Source organism: Oryx dammah, unplaced genomic scaffold (assembly GCF_014754425.2).
Source record: "Oryx dammah isolate SB20612 unplaced genomic scaffold, SCBI_Odam_1.1 HiC_scaffold_23, whole genome shotgun sequence".
Lineage (NCBI taxonomy): Eukaryota > Metazoa > Chordata > Mammalia > Artiodactyla > Bovidae > Oryx > Oryx dammah.
Window position 1 is genome coordinate 14,887,849 of NW_024070207.1, and position 18,794 is coordinate 14,906,642.

At 35.0% G+C, this 18,794-nt stretch overlaps 1 protein-coding gene and 1 non-coding gene across 5 annotated transcripts in view; both read left to right on the forward strand.

Annotated features, from left to right (window-relative positions):
• Nucleotides 1–18,794, forward strand: part of LOC120881379 (collagen alpha-5(IV) chain) — a 248,801-nt gene that overhangs the window by 148,572 nt on the left and 81,435 nt on the right. For all 4 annotated transcript variants that reach the window (XM_040265055.1, XM_040265057.1, XM_040265056.1 and 1 more), the window contains exons 11-21: nt 1,515–1,550; nt 1,734–1,775; nt 1,935–2,027; nt 3,382–3,435; nt 3,532–3,588; nt 3,871–3,915; nt 5,549–5,602; nt 7,121–7,162; nt 9,152–9,284; nt 17,451–17,624; nt 17,923–18,006. In XM_040265055.1, the coding sequence (XP_040120989.1) occupies nt 1,515–1,550; nt 1,734–1,775; nt 1,935–2,027; nt 3,382–3,435; nt 3,532–3,588; nt 3,871–3,915; nt 5,549–5,602; nt 7,121–7,162; nt 9,152–9,284; nt 17,451–17,624; nt 17,923–18,006 (814 nt within the window). The remainder of the gene's footprint in view (nt 1–1,514; nt 1,551–1,733; nt 1,776–1,934; nt 2,028–3,381; nt 3,436–3,531; nt 3,589–3,870; nt 3,916–5,548; nt 5,603–7,120; nt 7,163–9,151; nt 9,285–17,450; nt 17,625–17,922; nt 18,007–18,794) is intronic.
• On the forward strand, nt 2,745–2,852 carry LOC120882743. The gene has a single exon (XR_005725595.1). It is a non-coding gene; the product is annotated as a U6 spliceosomal RNA (small nuclear RNA).

Consider the following 18,794-nt stretch of genomic DNA (forward strand, 5'->3'; position numbering starts at 1 on the left):
GTGTTATGGTGAATAATATATGTGCTAAATAATAGCTCCATTTTATAGATGGAAAGAATGAGGTACACAAAAGGAAAGATTTAAAATAAAGTATCTTGGAGGTTAACTCTTGATGTGTCAGATTTGAAGTCACTTCTGGGGCCATCTTATGAAGACTTCTAAGCCAATTCTTAAGTCACTTGATGAAACATGTTTCTTCAAGATGCAGTTTTCTGTTTAAAAGGAATAAAAATAGATATTCACACACACACAAAATCGGCTCTCATTTCTTAAGGACCTGTGACAGAACAGGAGGATTGGTGAGGGTAGTGAATCACTCTGAAATGGGATAAGGATCTTTATTCCCTAGGAAAGAAGCAGAAACTTAGAAAGACCCTGAATGTGCAACCAGTTCTCTTACTTTATTACCTGTATTGTCACTTATATTTCTACTCAAATAAATTGTAAGTACTTTTACCCCTGAAATACTTAAATTTCATTTAAGTCATATTTTAAACTTAGAACTTTACTGTTGCCCTGTTAAAAGGGCAAGAAAATTGTACTTCAAAGTAATTTCTCATGTGCCATTCTATCTCTCATCTATCATATATTTAAATGACAGTTTTCATTATACCTTTATAGATTAAACATTTTTGCTTGTGACCATTGGTCCTCTATTCATGAATGAATGGAATAACAAAATAATGTTTGATAAATACTAGAAGATCTACCAGAAAAAGATTGTAATTTCTGCTTTTTTACGAATCTTTAGGAGAGGATTAGAAAACCTCTTTGTTTAGTTTTTTTTAGTTGTAAATATCTTGCAAAACATGAGACTCTGGAGCAGGGCACTTTTTCCAAACTCTTACAACTTTGGCCTACCCTAGGTGTATTGCTACACCTTGAATTTCCTTAATTCTTGTGACCACATAGCACATTGACTCTGTTCTTAATGTCCCTGCAATTAACCTTGATTCAAAGGATGAAGCAAAGTCTTAGAAATGCTACCAAGGTATAATATGTAAATAGATCAGTTGACATCAGGAGGTGATATCCCTGGACAGACAAATGCCAGTTTAACTTTTCAAACCTTAAAACATTCTCAAATATACAAAGATCATATAAAATCAAATTGCACTAAAAAAGTAAACGCATGCCTTTTAGAACTGGACAGTTAATTGTCTAATGGTACCTGAGTTTAACCCATAATTCTGATATGATAAGTTTGATATTTGTTGAGATTAATTTTTGTTTGGCATGAGTGCTACCCCATGGCCTCTACCCATCCTTATATTTCTTCCCTCACCCATTTGTAGCCTGTCAAGAGAAGTCACCACTATTATCTAGTTTCTTTTAAATATGTGTCTAGTTTCAATTTAAATATGTGTCTCTGACGAGAAAACAATGAGAAAAAAACCTCAGGAAATATTATTTTAAAGGACTTTTTTCAGTCCTTACTTCTATGAAACCCACTTATTTTTAATATACTCATTAATATAACTCTTTTATCCTTTTTCTGTGTCTTTCACTCTTAGGGCCCTCCTGGCCCACCAGGACTTCCAGGACCAAAGGTAATTTTCTTTCTTCTTTTAGCATCTTTTATTTGGTGTGGATTTTGTTGTTGTTGTTGTTTTTGTCAATGAGGTTTTTTTATTTAATTTGTTTATTTTTTAATTGGAGGAAAATTGCTTTACAATGTTGTGTTGGTTTCTGACATAGTCAATGAGGTTTTAAATTCAAATCTCTCTCTTCAGGGGAATATGGGCTTAAATTTCCAGGGACCCAAGGGTGAGAAGGTGAGTAGAGAAAAAAGTTGATTATTCAACCCTCAGTTTTTTTCTTTCACCGTCATTTGAACTTGTCTTTTTGCTTCTTGCAACTAAATTAGCTTGCATGTTATATTATTGTCTGTTTAAACTATGAAATATTACTTACTTATTTTATCTTGCAAACAGGGTGAGCAAGGTCTTCAGGGCCCCCCTGGGCCACCTGGGCAGATCAGTGAACAAAAAAGACCAATCGATGTAGAATTTCAGAAAGGAGATCAGGTGAGTATATAGGGAGGAAATCAATGAATATCTTGCTATGAAAGTGGCATTCCATTAAAATGCAGTACAAGCTGGAATAAGGTTATTTGTGATAGTCTTTTTGAAATAACAAGGGTTAGAGATAATTAAAATTTTAAAATATCTTGACTGAGATATACTCTATTTACTATAAAATTCACCCATTTAAAGTGTACAATTACATCTATTTAATATATTCACAAGATAATCACTGCAGTCTGATTTTAGAACATTTTCATGAGCCCCCTGAACAAAACGCCACACCTATTAGTTATCACTTAATATTTTTCCCTAAACTTTCAAGCCCTGAAAGTTTAATTAAATGAAAACCACTAATTTAATTCTTGGCTCCAAAGATTTGCCTATTTTTGGACCTTTTATATAAATGGAATCATATAATATATGATATTCTCTGGTTTCTTTTTTTATTATAATCTTTTCAAGTTCATCTATGTTGTAGTGTGTATTAGTATTTTGTTCCTTTTCATGGCTGAGTTAATAGTCCTTTGCATGTATATTCCCCATTTTGTGTATTAATTCATCAGTTGACAGACACTTGACTTTTTTCCCATTTTGGGCTATTATGAATAATGCCTTTATGTACAAAATTAAATCATTGTAAGATTGTGGACTGTTTTAGATGACCATGTTTTCTATATTTCACTGATATTTAGGGAGAAAGATGGTATTACTGATAAATTGCTTCTCTTCGGCAGCACATATACTAAAATTGGAATGATACAGAGAAGATTAGCATGGCCCCTACACAAGGATATCATGCAAATTCATGAAGTGTTCCATATTTGCCAGGGGCGGGGGTGCCTTTCCAGGTGGCACTAGTGGTAAAGAACTTGCCTGCTAATATAGGAGGTGTAAGAGATCCTGGCTTGATCCTCGGGTTGGGAAGATGCCCTTGGCAACCCACTACAGTGCTCATACCTGGAGAATCCCAGGGACAGAGGAGCCTGGCAGGCTACAGTCCATGGGGTTGCAAAGAGTTGGACATGACTGAAGCGACTTAGCATACATGCAATAGAGTAGATGAGGGGATCAAATTATATTATTACAAAATATTTTATAAGAATAAAAAAATCATTAGCACTTTAATTTGAAGTGCTTTCTTGCTCTTTACCTCAAAACTTGGCTTGTACATACACTAAAAATTAACTGAAATAAGCAAAGATGGCCCTAGATTTTTTTTTGCCTAGTAGATTTCAACTTTGAATTTAAAACATCTTTGGTTATAGTACATGAGTCTGTAGTTCAACTAGTTAAAATTGTTCCTAATAGTACTAACAATTTTAATATTGCTTTCCTTTTCCCTACCACTGCATAGGGACTTCCTGGTGACCGAGGGCCTCCTGGACCCCCAGGGATACGTGGTCCTCCAGTAAGTAACCTAAAATTCTTTAGCATCATTTAATGTAAATTGATAATCTCACATAGTACTGCATGAACCAATGTAAAATTACTTTTGTCTGTATAGGGTCCTCCAGGTGGTGTGAAAGGTGAGAAGGGTGAGCAAGGAGAGCCTGGCAAAAGAGTAAGTGTTATGGCTTCTAATAAACTTTACAGAAATTTTCAAACATGTCTTTGTGCACGTACTCATGCACTGTGCATGTGTGTAATTTTATTTTTTCTCTTAAATCCTGCCTTCATTCCCTCAAAATGGCATGAATGACATATTTACTTATTTATTATAACATTAAAGTCTAGAAAGTCTACTTAAGAGAGTCCCAGGCTGGAAGAAAGCTTGTTATATCCTTTAACCTTATATTTCTAAATAACAAATTTATATTATTATATTTCCTTGAATCCTAAATAGGGTAAACCAGGGAAAGATGGAGAGAATGGCCAACCAGGAATTCCAGTGAGTATTTAAAATCTACCCTCCCCTCCAAATGGCAACATTTGTACATGTTGGTAAAGAAGCAGGATGGCAAAGAGGCTTGGGTTTGAAAATAGTTTAAATGAATAGAAACTATCCTTTCCATCTCTTTTAAATATGAATTTGAAATTTCTCTGTTTTTCAAGATAGATTTTTAAGTCAGATTTATTGAGATATCATTTGTATACAGTAAAATGAACCATTTTGGTGCACAGTTCTGTGTGTTTTGACAAACACGTAAGTTGTGTAACAATCTCCATAATAAAAAACAGTTCCGTCTCTCTCAAAAGTTCTCTCATGATCTTTCGTAGTTATTCCCTCCCCTCCCCTCACCCAGTGTCCATTGAAACAACTGACCTGTTCTCCATCTCTGTAATGTTGCTTATCCAGAGTGTCATAAAACTGGAGTCACAGCGTATACAGCTTTTTGAATCAGAATTCTTTCACATAGTATAACACACTGTATTGTATAGCAGCAGTTCATTCACTTTTAATTGCTGACCAGTATATGACTATATGGAGTACCAAGTTGATACATTTACTCATTGAAAGGTATTTTGGTTGTTTCTGGTTTTTACCATCATGAATAAACTGGTAAAAACCTTCACATAGTCTGTTTTGTGTTAACATGTTTTCTTTTTCCAGTTAAAGTTTTGACATATAATTCTAATTACTACCAAAAAAGAGGCAAGTAAAAATATGGAAGTCCAGGAACATTATTTCAGGCAGCCTTAGTATCAGGAGTATCCACCATAGATGTTTTCAAAGACAGATAGAAAATTTGATGAAATTTGGAGACTACTCTGCAGGAAAGGGAGCATTCTTAATAAGACTGAAAGTTGTAAAGTAATATTCAATCAAATCAGATAAATTGATTTCTAAATAATTTTGCTAAACAGGCAGTCCTCAACTTACAAACTGTAGCTTCACCAATGGCTTAAACATATAAAATGGTGAAAGTGAAAGTTGCTCAGTCGTGTCCAACTCTTTGCAACCCCATGGACTTTTTATACTGTCCATGGAATTCTCTGGGCCAGAATACTGGAGTGGGTAACCTTTCCCTTCTCCAGAGGGGGGGTTCCAATTCAGGACCTCAGTTCCTGTCTTCTTTTGAAACAATGATTTATGCAATCATGATGTTCAACAATTGCCTCTGTTTTTGACAGATATCCCTAGGGAAAAGGCTTTTCTCTCTTTGCACTGGGAGAAGTAAAATTAGGTCAAGTAATGGGATCTTTCTAGGAACCACCAGAAATGACAATTCTGTGGGGATGGGGCTTTAAAGAAGCTTCAGCCTGGTTCTTTCCTTTCCGGTTGCTGCTATGCTGCTAGTCTTTACCTTGATCGTGAGCTGTTGGTTTTCAAGGCTGCTGTGTAACTGAGGAAGGGTGATGGAAATAGAGCCACAAACCACTTTGTTCTTACCAAGGTTCAGTCTTTTTTTCCCCCAAAAAATACATTTCCTGGATTGCTGCAAACCCTTGCTTAATTTCTAGAGTTCTAAAAAGATTGATCATTTTTGTCAATGTCCTTGGTGCTTTTATGGAGGAGAGGAATTTTGGAGGTTCTTATTCCACCATTTTTGCTGATGTCACTGTCTTCTATGTTTTTAAAGGGTTTGCCTGGTGATCCTGGTTACCCTGGTGAACCAGGAAGAGATGGAGAAAAGGTAAGAATTTTAAAACGCCTAGGGAACTGCTTTTATTCTGATTAGCACAATTCTTTTCATCCCAGTTATAAATGAAAAATTTCTAAGTAACTAGCTTTTGTATTCAAACTACACCTTCTTTATCCATCTTTTGATGTTATTCCCTTTTCTCTTATACCAATTCCCTAAATTTTCATTTGCTATCCTAAATCACAGTCCATCTGATAGAAACACATGGAGAATTGTTTAACTTTAGCATTTCCATTGTTAAAAGCTGATGCCTTTACTTTGAGCATGTATCGGCAAAACTTTTGTTCTCCAGAAAGAAGATTCAGCACTATTTTAGTGAGGCCCTCATACTAAAAAAGGCTTATAGCTGTGAATTTAGAATGTTGCCACTAAACATTTCCATTCTCTAGGCAATTATTGTCTGGAAGCCCGTGGCTAATTCCTTGTTGTTGTTTTTTGTTATTGTTGTTGTTGGCTGTTGTTTTTTCATTTGGCCGTGGAGCCTGACTGAAGTCATTTATTTAGTTCCCTATTTTAAAAGTGACTTTGAAAAAAAATGTATGAAGCCCCAAATTCCCATATTTATCGCAGATCACAAAACATCCATTTTTCCAATCTCTCTGGTCTTTAATTGCTTTCTATGAAAAGCTTTGTTTTGCAGGGACAGGAACATGTGAGAAACTTGAATGTACCCAGAGGATACATGTTTTAATGATGATTTTATCTCTAAACTAGATCCAAGTTCTAGACTGGCTTAAGAGGCACAGCTAGAATAAAGGAAGATAGTAAATACTCAAAGAATAAAATTTTGTTATTCTAGTTGTATGTGAAGTTATAGGACAGAATATCTCCTTAAACTAAAAGAAGCTTATAGATAGATGAAAAGTTTCTATGAATAAGTCTAGAATGAGAGTAGAGGTGTGAGAGGTACACCTATTCTTGGGTCTTGGCCAGTGGAGTAACAGTTGAATACTGTGATCTTCACCTGTTGTATCTGCTGGTTAAGGGTAACAGTTTTGTCTGGATTTGTCTTTCAGTAGATTCTAAGAGCAAAGTCACAAACCAATTATGATTTATTAGCTATTCCTGGTGATAGTTAACTCCATCAGCTTTAAAATATCTGTCACTAACGGAAATGACACTAAATTTATGACCCTGACAAGTTTTTTGAAAAAGACATGGCTAAATGTAAGAAAAGGGTAAAGATTTTTAGCTGATTCTAGTAATACCAATTTTTTAATTCAGTGTCTTCTCTATGTTACTGCGAGAAATACCTTAGAAGTCTGGTCTATATATAAGGCAAATAAGTTAATTGATCTGGTCAGCATCATATAGTTTGTAAATCTGACATAACAGTACAGGTTTTCCTAGGCTTAGCTAAGTAGTGTTTTATTAACTCATTTTGTATTTCTCTTTGATTTTTTTTATTGTGTATTTCTGGGTCTTTATGAAACTTATCAGTTATATTTTTGAGGAAATTGATGTTTTCATGTGATTTTTACTAATCTGTTGTATAATTGTATTGAACAGGGTCAAAAAGGTGACACTGGCCCACCTGGGCCTCCTGGACTTGTAAGTTTTTTTTTCTTTCAGTTTTTATTTATTAAATTTATTAGTGCATTTAAAATTTTGCGTCTTAATCATATACTCCATACCTTTTCCTCATAGAACACAAAATTCCAAGTCTTTATCAACTCCTCCTGTCTTAAAAGTCTTTACACCTAAAACTTCAGTGAGGTTGACCTCAGAGTCTTTGTATTGGTCTGCCTGTGTATTATTTCTCCATAATAAAGTTCCAAAATTATGGTATTAGGGTTTTTTTGCATAATGATTGCCAAATCATTTCTTAAGTAACCAGCAGGTGGTGCAAGTGTTGCTTACAAAGGTTCAAAAAATGAAACTGTTGGGGAACTAGGGATTGGTCCTTCCCCCTGCAGGGCTCAGAAGAAAGATGGATTTGGTCTTAATAGCTTTTCTCAATTTGTAATTGTCTGATTCACACCTCTTTCTTCCCGGAGTGTGTGCTTTTAGGGGCTCTTCATAACAAATGTAGGAAACTACTCTATAAAAGAATACTTGAAGGGTTTACAACTTTTCTGTCATATTTGTATTTACCATGAAATTCTAGTCACATATGTTTTCATTCTTATTAAGAATAAAATATCTCTGTTGCAGTTGATATTGGTTTTCCTTTCATTGAAATTTGCTAAGTCTTCTGGCTTTAGACTTCACTAAAGTTGCACAGGGGCAAGTGCCATAAACCCTATATGATAAGACGTTTGAATAATGTTTATTTAATTATTTTTGTCCATAGTGAGTCTCAAATATTGATACTTGGTACTTTACCAAATCCAATGATGAGGGTGTATTATATTTAAAGAAGATCTTAAGACAGTTTTTATTTGTTTTCATTGTAAAATCAGAGTTTTACTTTTCTAACAAATATTTTTTCTAAAAAATGAGATGATACAATTTTGATGAGCATCAAAAGAAATGGAAATTTTGAGAGTATGACCTGTTCAATAGCTCACTTCCCCTTTGAACTACTATCCCAATTCTAGGTCCCCCAAATGTCCATTTGTCTGAATATTTCTTGTATCCAAAAGAGCCAAGATGAATATTGCCAGTAGGTGATAATTTCTATCTCAGACTGATAGTTGCTTAAATTTAAAGCTTACTTTACCTTTATAACTCTACAAAGTTAACCTCTTCATATTAGATTATTTAATATAAAATTCTTTAGGCATGAGGTTCTAAGAAGATAGGGAATTATTAGCTAGTTGATTTTAACTAATAAAACCCTCCTGGAAGAATGACTTTTCTTTTTCTTTTTAAGAAAAAAATATGAGTTGGCAAAGAGAAAGATTATGGGAAGGCATTATAGATATTTAGAATGGCACATTCAAAGGAAAAAGCAGGAATGTGCAAGATTTTGCATGAAGTGGTACAATCAGACTTTGCTCTCCTAAAAAGTCATTGCTAGAACTAACAGGACATGAAACAGATGAGAGAGGTATTGGGAGTGAGAAGTATGTTTAGAGTCCAGGCTATAAAGCGACATATAGTAAGAAGTAATGAACAATTGTGAGTGGTCTAACAGAAAACGTAACACAGAAAAATTGCTTTTTGAGGAAGTGTATCCTAGTAGTAGATTTGGATTTAAAGGGAAAATCTCAGAGTTGTTTCTGTTAGTCCAAGTGTGAGGTAAGGATAGAAGCTGTCACAGGAAAGAAGGGGACAAATTGGAGAGACTTTTTTAACAAAGAATTATAAGGCTTAGGTCATTGGAATGAATTGAATGTGAATGATAAGAGACATCAAACATAATTCTAACTCTGTAAGCCTGGGGCTCAAGTGGATGGTAATATTGATACTGACATTGAACGTTTTCTAATCTGTTGAAGCGTGCTGCTCACAATCTATGTAAGGTGGTCCTGATGATTTTGCATCTGAACACTTTGTGAAAATGATGCACTGTAATCATATGGACCTACCAGGTTATTTTCAGAAAAACAAGTCTCTTCCTCTTTGAATTCCTTTATTTTTTCTTTCATAAAAAAGGTAATACCTAGGCCTGGGACTGGTGTAACTGTAGGAGAAAAAGGGAACATTGGGTTACCTGGCTTGCCTGGAGATAAAGGAGATCGAGGATTTCCTGGAATACAAGGTCCACCGGGCCTTCCTGGACCTCCAGGTAAATGAGACTGTACTATACTTAATACCCTTGTGTTTATAGTATCTTTACTAATCCATGTATACAATATTATCATACTAGTTCCAGGGTGAGCATGGTACTAGAAGACATCAGTATTTTTTAATTGACAGGAACTCTTCAGCTCTTACTATAACCTTTCCAAGTTCCTCATGTATACTTTAAAAAAAATCAGAATTACTTGAATAGTGTTGTCTTACAATAAAAAATACCATTTCTATCTTTTGTTATTAATAAATTACACCAAACATTACTGTGACCCAAATATTAATCATTGTACCTTTCATGCTGTTATGGTAGGAAACATTGTACTAATGATGCCTAGTTATGTAAGATTTACTGTATTTTTATGTAGTAAACAGCACTATCCACTTAGAATTCCAGAAACATTTACCTAGAAATCCCCATGGCGATTTTGCTGTGCAGTAAAATCTTGGAGCTCAGTACTAATTTTATATAACTTCCTTATTGCAGATACACAGTACAGTAGAGCACTTCTAATTTGGCTGCTAATTGAGCAGTGCCCTTGTTTAGCATGTTTATTTGGATGTTCTCTGAAATGAGGTGATAGCATACCTCTCATGTAAGATTTGAAAAAAAAATCTGGTACAGTATCTGTCATACATAGGTATTTAATCAATTATGGTTACTTTTCCATAAAAAAATATTTGCCTAATGAAATGTTAACATGATGAGATGAGTGATGCTCAGTGTTTCTACCAAGAAGAAAAGAGAATAAGTTGTGGGTCCCATTTTGTCAAAGTATACCCTTTGGATTTCTGTCTTCAAGGTAGTGGACTAAAGACATAACTGTGTCTGGCAAATTCAGATAAGGAATTCTCCAGGGATATAGCAAAAAATTTAAAGTGTTAGATAGTATGAAATAAAATGTAAGACACACAAAGGATAAACCTAGATGTCCCAAAATCCAACATGAAGGAGTTGAAAAAGAGAATAGGACAAGAAGCAATATTTGAAAAATTAATGATTAAAACTTCTAGCTATTTAAAAAAGGCATATTTCCCTGTAAAAAGGCTTATGAATTACAAAGCAAAAGTAATAATAATAATACAAAATTACTACAGAATACATACCTAAACACATTGAAAGGACATTTTAGAATTTAAGGATAAGAAGTTCTTAAAAACTGTCTGAGACCCAAAGCAGATCACTTACAAAGCAGTGAGAGTCAGATGAAGATAATGGAGCAAATTTTCAAAGTAATAAGGAAAAATAACTATGAATTTGAGATCCTATATTACATCAAACTGTCATCCTAAGGTGAAGATGAGGACCTCCAGATCTCTGAAATAGTTACTGGAGCTTTTACTCCAAGAAGAAGGAAATGAATTCAGGATTAAGTTGGGAGTAGGGGTGGGTAACATAGAAGAAAGAATGGTTAAGAAAGATATTAATAAAGTATTTTAAGTCTAAATAAGTATTGATCATAAAAATAACAAATATTTTAAGTAACAATATGGAAGTATAATTGTACATACTACTAACATAGAATGTAAAGGTACAGAGAGAATGGGGAAGTGAATTTTATGGTTTATTGTCTTGTTAGAGGGAGAGAATATAAATACTATTAATTATATAAGGTTTCCAAAAATACAGATTTTAGTCCCTAGGTTAAACATTTTAATAGTAACCACTAGAAAAGAATTAAAATAATATATATTACTTACTTGTTGAAGAAAGATGACCAAAATCTTGACCTATGTAATACAAGTTAGGCTTGGGACAAAACAGACACAGATAAACCTGAATAAATAGAAAAACATCAACTGACAAGAAGAAGTTAAAAACAAATCAGTAACTTCAATAAATATGAAAGGACTTAACACTGATTAATAAACAAAAGCTAAAATAAAATTGGAATAAAATCTATATGCTGTGCACGGTAGACATATCTAAAGTAGAAGAATGTAGAAAATATGAAAATTAAGCAATGAGAAAATGTTAAGCAAATGCTACCCCCAAAAAAACTGGTTTAGCAATTCTAATATAGTATGAAATAGAATTAAATGCAAAAATGCATTATAAACAGATATTTCATATGGATAAATAGACAAATTATACCACAAATGATATAAAAGTCATGAAACTTACTCATCTAAAATTATAGCTTTGAATATGTAAAGTGAAAACTGATAAACTACAAGGGATAAATTGGAAATTCCCCAGTATATCAAGGAAGTGAATATAAATATGGATATAAATGATTTGAGTAACACAATCAAGCTGTATTTTTGAGAGAGAAAAATTTTGTGCAGCAGAGAATGTACATTCATTTCAAACACACATGAAGTATTTGTGGTGTGTAGCTTTGAAATTGTGTAGTCAAGAAATTGACTCTATTAGACCAGAAAAAATCTTTTTAAAATGTATGCAGGATACTGTACATAGAAAACCCTAAAGATATTATCAGAAAATTGCTGGAGCTAATCAGTGAATTTAGCAAAGTTGCAGAATACAAAATCAATATACAGAAATCACTTGCATTTCTATATAATAACAATAAAAAATCAGAAAGAGCAATTAAGGAATCAATCCCATTCACCATTGCAACAAAAAGAATTAAATATCTAGGAATAAACTTACTTAAGGAGATGGAAGAACTGTACACAGAAAATTATAAGACACTAATGAAAGAAATCAAAGGTGACATAAACAGATGGAGGGATGTTCCATGTTCCTGGGTAGGAAGAATCAATATTGTGAAAACGACTACAGTACCAAATGCGATCCCTATCAAATTACCAATGGCATTTTTCACAGAACTAGAACAAAAAAAATCTCACAATTCATATGGAAACACAAAAGACCCCAAATAGCCAAAGCAATCTTGAGAAAGAAGAGTGGAGCTAGAGGAATCAAGCTTCCTGACTTCAGGTTATATTTTTAGATGAGTAAGTTTCATGACTTTTATATCATTGTGGTATAATTTGTCTATTTATCCGTATGAAATATCTGTTTATAATGCATTTTTGCATTTAATTCTATTTCATACTGTATTAGAATTGCTAAACCAGCTTTCTTTTTGGTAGCATTTCCTCCCCTGGAGGAGGAACCCACTCCAGTATTCTTGCCTGGAGAATCCCACGGACAGAGGAGCCTGGTGGGCTACAGTCTATGGGGTCACAAAGAGTCAGACACGACTAAAGCGACTTAGCACACAGCATAGCCTGCACACAAAGCTACAGTCATCAAGACAGTATGGTAGTGGCACAAAAACAGAAATATAGACCAATGGAACAAGATAGAAAGCCCAGAAATAAACCCATGCACCTGTGGATACCTTATTTTTGACAAAGGAGGCAAGAATATACAATGGGGCAAAGACAGCTTCTTCAATAAATGGTGCTGAGAAAAGTGGACAGCTACATGTAAAAGAATGAAATTAGAACACTTCCTAATACAATACACAAAGTTAAACTCAACATGGATTAAAGACATAAATGTAAGACCAGAAACTATAAAACTCTTAGAGGAAAACATACGCAGAACACTTGATGACATAAATCTAAGCAAGATCCTCTATGCCCCACCTCCTAGAGTAATGGAAATAAATACAAAAGTAAACAAGTGGGACCTGATTACACTTAAAAGCTTTTGCACAGCAAAGGAAACTATAAGCAAGGTGAAAAGAAAACCCTCAGAATGGGAGAAAATAATAGCAAATGAAACAACTGACAAAAGATTCATTTCCAAAATATATAAGCAGCTCATACAACTCAATGCCAGAAAAACAAACAACTCAATCTAAAAGTGGGGAAAAGACCTAAACAGACATTTCTCCAAAGACGACACACAGATGGCCAACAAACACATGAAAAGATGCTCAACGTTAGAGCATTAGAGAAATGCAAATCAAAAAACCACAATGAGATATAACCTCACACCGGTCAGAATGACCCTCATCGAAAAGTCTACAAACAATAAATCCTGGAGAGGGTGTGCAGAAAAGGGAACCCTCTTGCACTGTTGGTGGGAATGTAAATTGATACAGCCACTATGGAAGATGATATGGAGACTCCTTAAAAAACTAGGAATAAAACCACCATATGACCCAGCAATTCCACTCCTGGGCATATACCCTGAGGAAACCCAAATTGAAAGAGACACATGTATCCCATTGTTCATTGCAGCACTATTTATAGTAGCTAGAACATGGAAGCTTCCCTGGTAGCTCCCTGCAATGTGGGAGACCTGGGTTCAATCCCTGGGTTAGGAAGATCCCCTGGAGAAGGAAATGGCAACCCACTCCAGTATTCTTGCCTGGAGAATCCCATGGATGGAGGAGCCTGGTGGGCTACAGTCCACGGGGTCACAAAGAGTTGGACACAACTGAGCGACTTCTCTTTCACTTTCAGAACATGGAAGCAACCTAGATGTTCATCGACAGGTGAATGGAAAAAGAAGTTGTGGTACATATGCACAATGGAATATTACTTAGCCCTAAAAAGGAACCCATTTGAGTCAGTTCTAATGAGATGGATGAACCTAGAACCTATTATACAGAGTGAAGTGAGTCAGAAAGAGAAACATGAATATCATATTCTAACACACATATATGGAATCTAGAAAAATTGTACTGAAGAATTTATTTACAGGGCAGCTGTGGAGAAACAGACATAGAGAATAGACTTATGGACATGGGGAGAGGGGAGGAGAGGGTGAGATGTATGGAAAGAGTAACATGGAAACTTAAATTACTATATGTAAAATAGGTAGCCAACAGGAACTTGCTGTATGGCTCAGGAAACTCAAACAGGGTCTCTGAATCAACCTAGAAGGGTGGGATGGGGAGGGAGATGGGAGGGAGTTTCACAAGGGAGGTGATATATGTATACCTATGGCTGATTCATGTTGAGGTTTGACAGAAAACAGCAAAATTCTGTAAAGCAATTATCCTTCAATAAAAAATAAATTAAAAATATATATGTACGCAGGCCATACTCTGTGACCACAGTGAAATGAAGTTAGAAATTAACAACAAAAACCACCAAATATTTTTATATTGAACTACACATTTGTAAATAGCTCTATAGGTAAAAAAGATAAACAGAAATGGAGATGCTGCTGCTGCTGCTAAGTCACTTCAGTCGTGTTTGACTCTGTGCAACCCCAGAGACAGCAGCCCACCGGGCTCCCCCGTCCCTGGGATTCTCCAGGCAAGAACACTGGAGTGGGTTGCCATTTCCTTCTCCAATGCATGGAAGTGAAAAGTGAAAGGGAAGTTGCTCAGTTGTGTCCGACTCTTAGCGACCCCATGGACTGCAGCCCACTAGGCTCCTCCGTCCATGGGATTTTCCAGGCAAGAGTACTGCAGTGGGGTGCTATTGCCTTCTCTGGAAATGGAGGTGATGAACTACTAAATGCTAAACAATTTCATATCAAAATTCATTAAATATAGCCAAAAGTCTTACACTTAATTGATCACAAAATTAGAGATCCTAAACTTAAATGAGCTAAGTTGTAAAAATAGTAAGAAATAAAACAAGCACAGGCTATTTGAAGCAACATGGATGGACTTAGATATTGTCATACTAAGTGAAGTCAGAGAAAGAGATCATGTGATACTGCTTATATGTGGAATCTAAAAAAAGTACAAATGAACTTATCTACAAAACAGAAATAGAAGTATAGATGTAGAAAGTAAACTCATGGATATGGGGGGGGGGTGGGATTGGAAGATTGGGATTGACATATGCACACTGCTATATATGGACAGAGGAGCCTGGCAGGCTACAGTCCATGGCATCTCAAAGAGTTGGTCACAACTGAGGGATGTGGTGCATGCATGCACTCACACATATAAAAATAGATAATAGATAACTAGTAAGAACCTACTGTATAGCACAGGGAACTCTACTCATATGGAAAAATAATCTAAAAAAGAGTGGATATATGTTTATGTATAACTGACTTTGCTGTATACCAGAAACTAACACAACATTGTAAGTCAACTATATGCCAATAAAAATTTTAAAACAGAAGCATAAACAAAATAGATGGAAAACTTGATAAAGGTAAAAATAAAGTAAGATCAAGATAAAGGCAGGAAAAGACTCAAAATCAGTAAAGAAAAAAACATACCATAAAATACATTTAAAATTCTTGAATTACAAGAAAACTATAAAATTGTCAACATTTTTGAAATGTACATGAAATATATATTCTTCATGAAACAGAAAACATAATTTAATAAAAATTTTGCTGAGAAAGTAGGACACCTGGGTAGATCAATTGCCATAGAAGATTTTGGAAGGTTAAAGGTCTCCCTGAAAAAGTATTGGTTTTGTGGGTGGATTTTATGAATGAATTTTACCAGGTTCCTGAGCAGGCAATTCTCATAGTTTAAAAACTGTTTCAGAACATTTTTTTTAAAAAAGGAAATTTAATAATTGATACCAAACCACCAAGGAGATACACAGGAAGTAACTATAGTTCAATATTATTTATGAATGTAGGAGTAACAATCTTAAATATTTTATCAATTCAGAAGTATATTAAATAATGTATTTGTGACTGAATAGTATTTACCCTAAGATTACAAGGATGGTTCAACATTACTTTAATTGACTACATTGACATATTAAAAAGGAATAGGACAATAGATAAAAAGAAAACAGTCAAAATTTAATACCTATTTTTAAAAGGAAAATATTCTTAAACTAAGGTTGGAAGGGAACTCTCTCAATTTGATGAAGCAGTCTACTTCATACAGTAAGTACAGGACTCTGCAGGAAATATACTTTGTGGTGAAACATCAGGAGTATTCCCGTTCAAGTCAAGAATAAAGATGGTCACCAGTGGTCACCAATGTCACCAATGCTATTTGTTCTTATACTAAAGATCCCAGCCAGTGCACTAAGTCTGGAAGAAAAAAAAGAGGTATATGGGTGGAAAACAAAAAAAACCCACATTTTGGTTGTTCACAAGCCATGTGATTATCTACTCAGAGCACCTAAAAGAATCAAATGACGAATTATCAGAACTTAATGTTTGCAAGGTAGCCAAATATGAGTTGCAAATTTAAGTAATTTGCTTTAAGCTAGCAAGAAAATAATTAAACATACAAGAGGGGGAAAAATCAGTTAACAATAGTAACAACAATAAAATTCACATTAACAATCAAATTTACCCATGAATAAACCTAACAAAAGATGTGTAAGATCTCTTTGCATAACTTTGTAAAATATTATTAAATAATATAAAATAAATAAATAGAAAGATATATAATTATTATTTGATGTGGGAATTCAGTATTATATACAGGTGATTCTACCAAAATTTAATCTTTAAATTCAAATTAATCTCATTCAAAATTCCAGTGATTTTTTAAAATGTTACTGATAAGCTGGTTCTGAAGTTTATTTAGAAGAATAAATTTGTAAGTGTAGTGAAGATGGTTTTAAAAAGAACAAAGATGGTTTTAAAATGAACAAAGATGAGTATATTTTCCTTGCCAGTTTTGAAAATATTATAAAGCTGTAGTAATGAAAAAATGTGTTAGTGGTGCAGGAAGAGACAGCAGAACAGAAGAATGTCCAGAAACAGAGCCACGTTTACCTGAAAACTTTGAGATGCCTCTTCTCCTGTCAGTGGCTTTCTAGTATTTCAAAGATTAAGAGATTGTAGTGTCAACGTGTAGAGAGTTAGTTACTAGTACGTTTCCAAAAGTAATGTGAGTGTTAGTTGGTCAGTCCTGTCCAACTCTTTGCAACCCCATGACTGAGGCCCTCCAGGCTCCTCTGTTCATCGGATTCTCCAGGCAAGAATGCTGGAGTAGGTTGCCATTTCCTTTTCCAGGAGATCTTCTCGACCCAGGGATCAAACCTGGGTCTCCCACATTGTGGGCAGAATTTTTTTTTTTTTTTTTACCACCTGAGCCACCAGGAAAGCCCTCCAAAAGTAATAAAACTACTTTATTCTTTCTTATATTCAAACTGGTACTAACATTATTGGGACTTTCCATCTTTTCTCTACATGTTGATTCTCATAGAAAAAAATAAGAACATAACAGATATTATACATTAAAGGAAGATTTTATCATTACTTAATGTCTCATTGAGACCCAAAGTAATATGTCTAAAATAAGATCATTTTGATCACTTTAATGAGTATTTGTTTTTATCTTAGGACCTGCAGTTATAGGTCCTCCTGGACCCCCTGGCTTTCCTGGGGAAAGGGGTCAGAAAGGTGATGAAGGTCCACCTGGAATTTCCATTCCTGGATCTCCTGGACTTGATGGACAGCCCGGGGCTCCTGGCCCTCCTGGCCCCCCTGGCCCTCCCGGCCCTCACATCCCTCCTAGTAAGCTATATCCTTTTCTCCTATTAAGTTCTGTTGTTGTATTTGTTTTATCTTCATTTATAAGTGAACCTGATGGTTTGCATCATTCTTGTATTTCTGATAACTAAGAGAGTCTCTTGCTGCTTCTACTTTTGATTTATGGTGATTATTTGATGTTTAAATTTGTTCTTCAAATTGTCATTAATATTATAGAAACAACTGAAAATAAATCTTTTTTTCCTAGCCTATCAGACTTTCTTTTTGTTGTCTTCTGGATATTTTACAATTGGCTTGCTATTATTGCTTTATCTGATCTCAGGTGATAAGATATGTGAAGCAGGCCCTCCTGGCCCTCCAGGATCTCCAGGTGATAGAGGACTCCAAGGAGAACAAGGAATGAAAGGTTTGATCCCCATATTCCTTCATTCTTTCAAGTCATCAGCAAAATTCCCTATATCCTCCACCCTTCCTCAGCCACTCACTCCCATGGTCAGACCCCAAGACCATACATTACCAATAGTGAACACTTCAACATTTTGATTTCCTGACTACTATATCCTATCCATCTAGCTCACTACCTCTAATAACCTGACTCCAACCTTACTTCAAACTCAGTGAAACCTGCCAACCTTTATTATCCTTCAGCCTTTTGAAGTCTTTTCTTATCTCTTAACCCAGCTTAAATTCCATGATCAATCATTGTAGTCAATCCCATGCATAAACTTTTGACTTCTTTGCCCTCCCCTCCTGCCATTGGAACCAAAACATAGCCCTGGTAGTTCAGTAATTGTGGGAAGTAGTGAAGGACAGGAAAGCCTGGCATGCTGCAGTCCATGGGGTTGCTAAGAGCTGGGCACGACTAAGTGACTGAACAACAACAAATTCCAAATTACCACCTCTTCTGAGCCTGCACCTGGTTTTCCCTTTTCAAACTTCTTTTTTTGTTTTTGTTTTTATTTTATTTTATTTATTTATTTATTTTTTATTTTACTTTACAATTCTGTATTGGTTTTGCCATACATTGACATGAATCCACCACGGGTGTACATACGTTCCCAAACATGAACCCCCCTCCCACCCCCGTCCCCACAACATCTCTCTGGGTCATCCCCGTGTACCAGCCCCAAGCGTGCCATATCCTGCATCTAACACATCCTCTTCTATTCTTATTTTACGATTCTGACTTAGCTT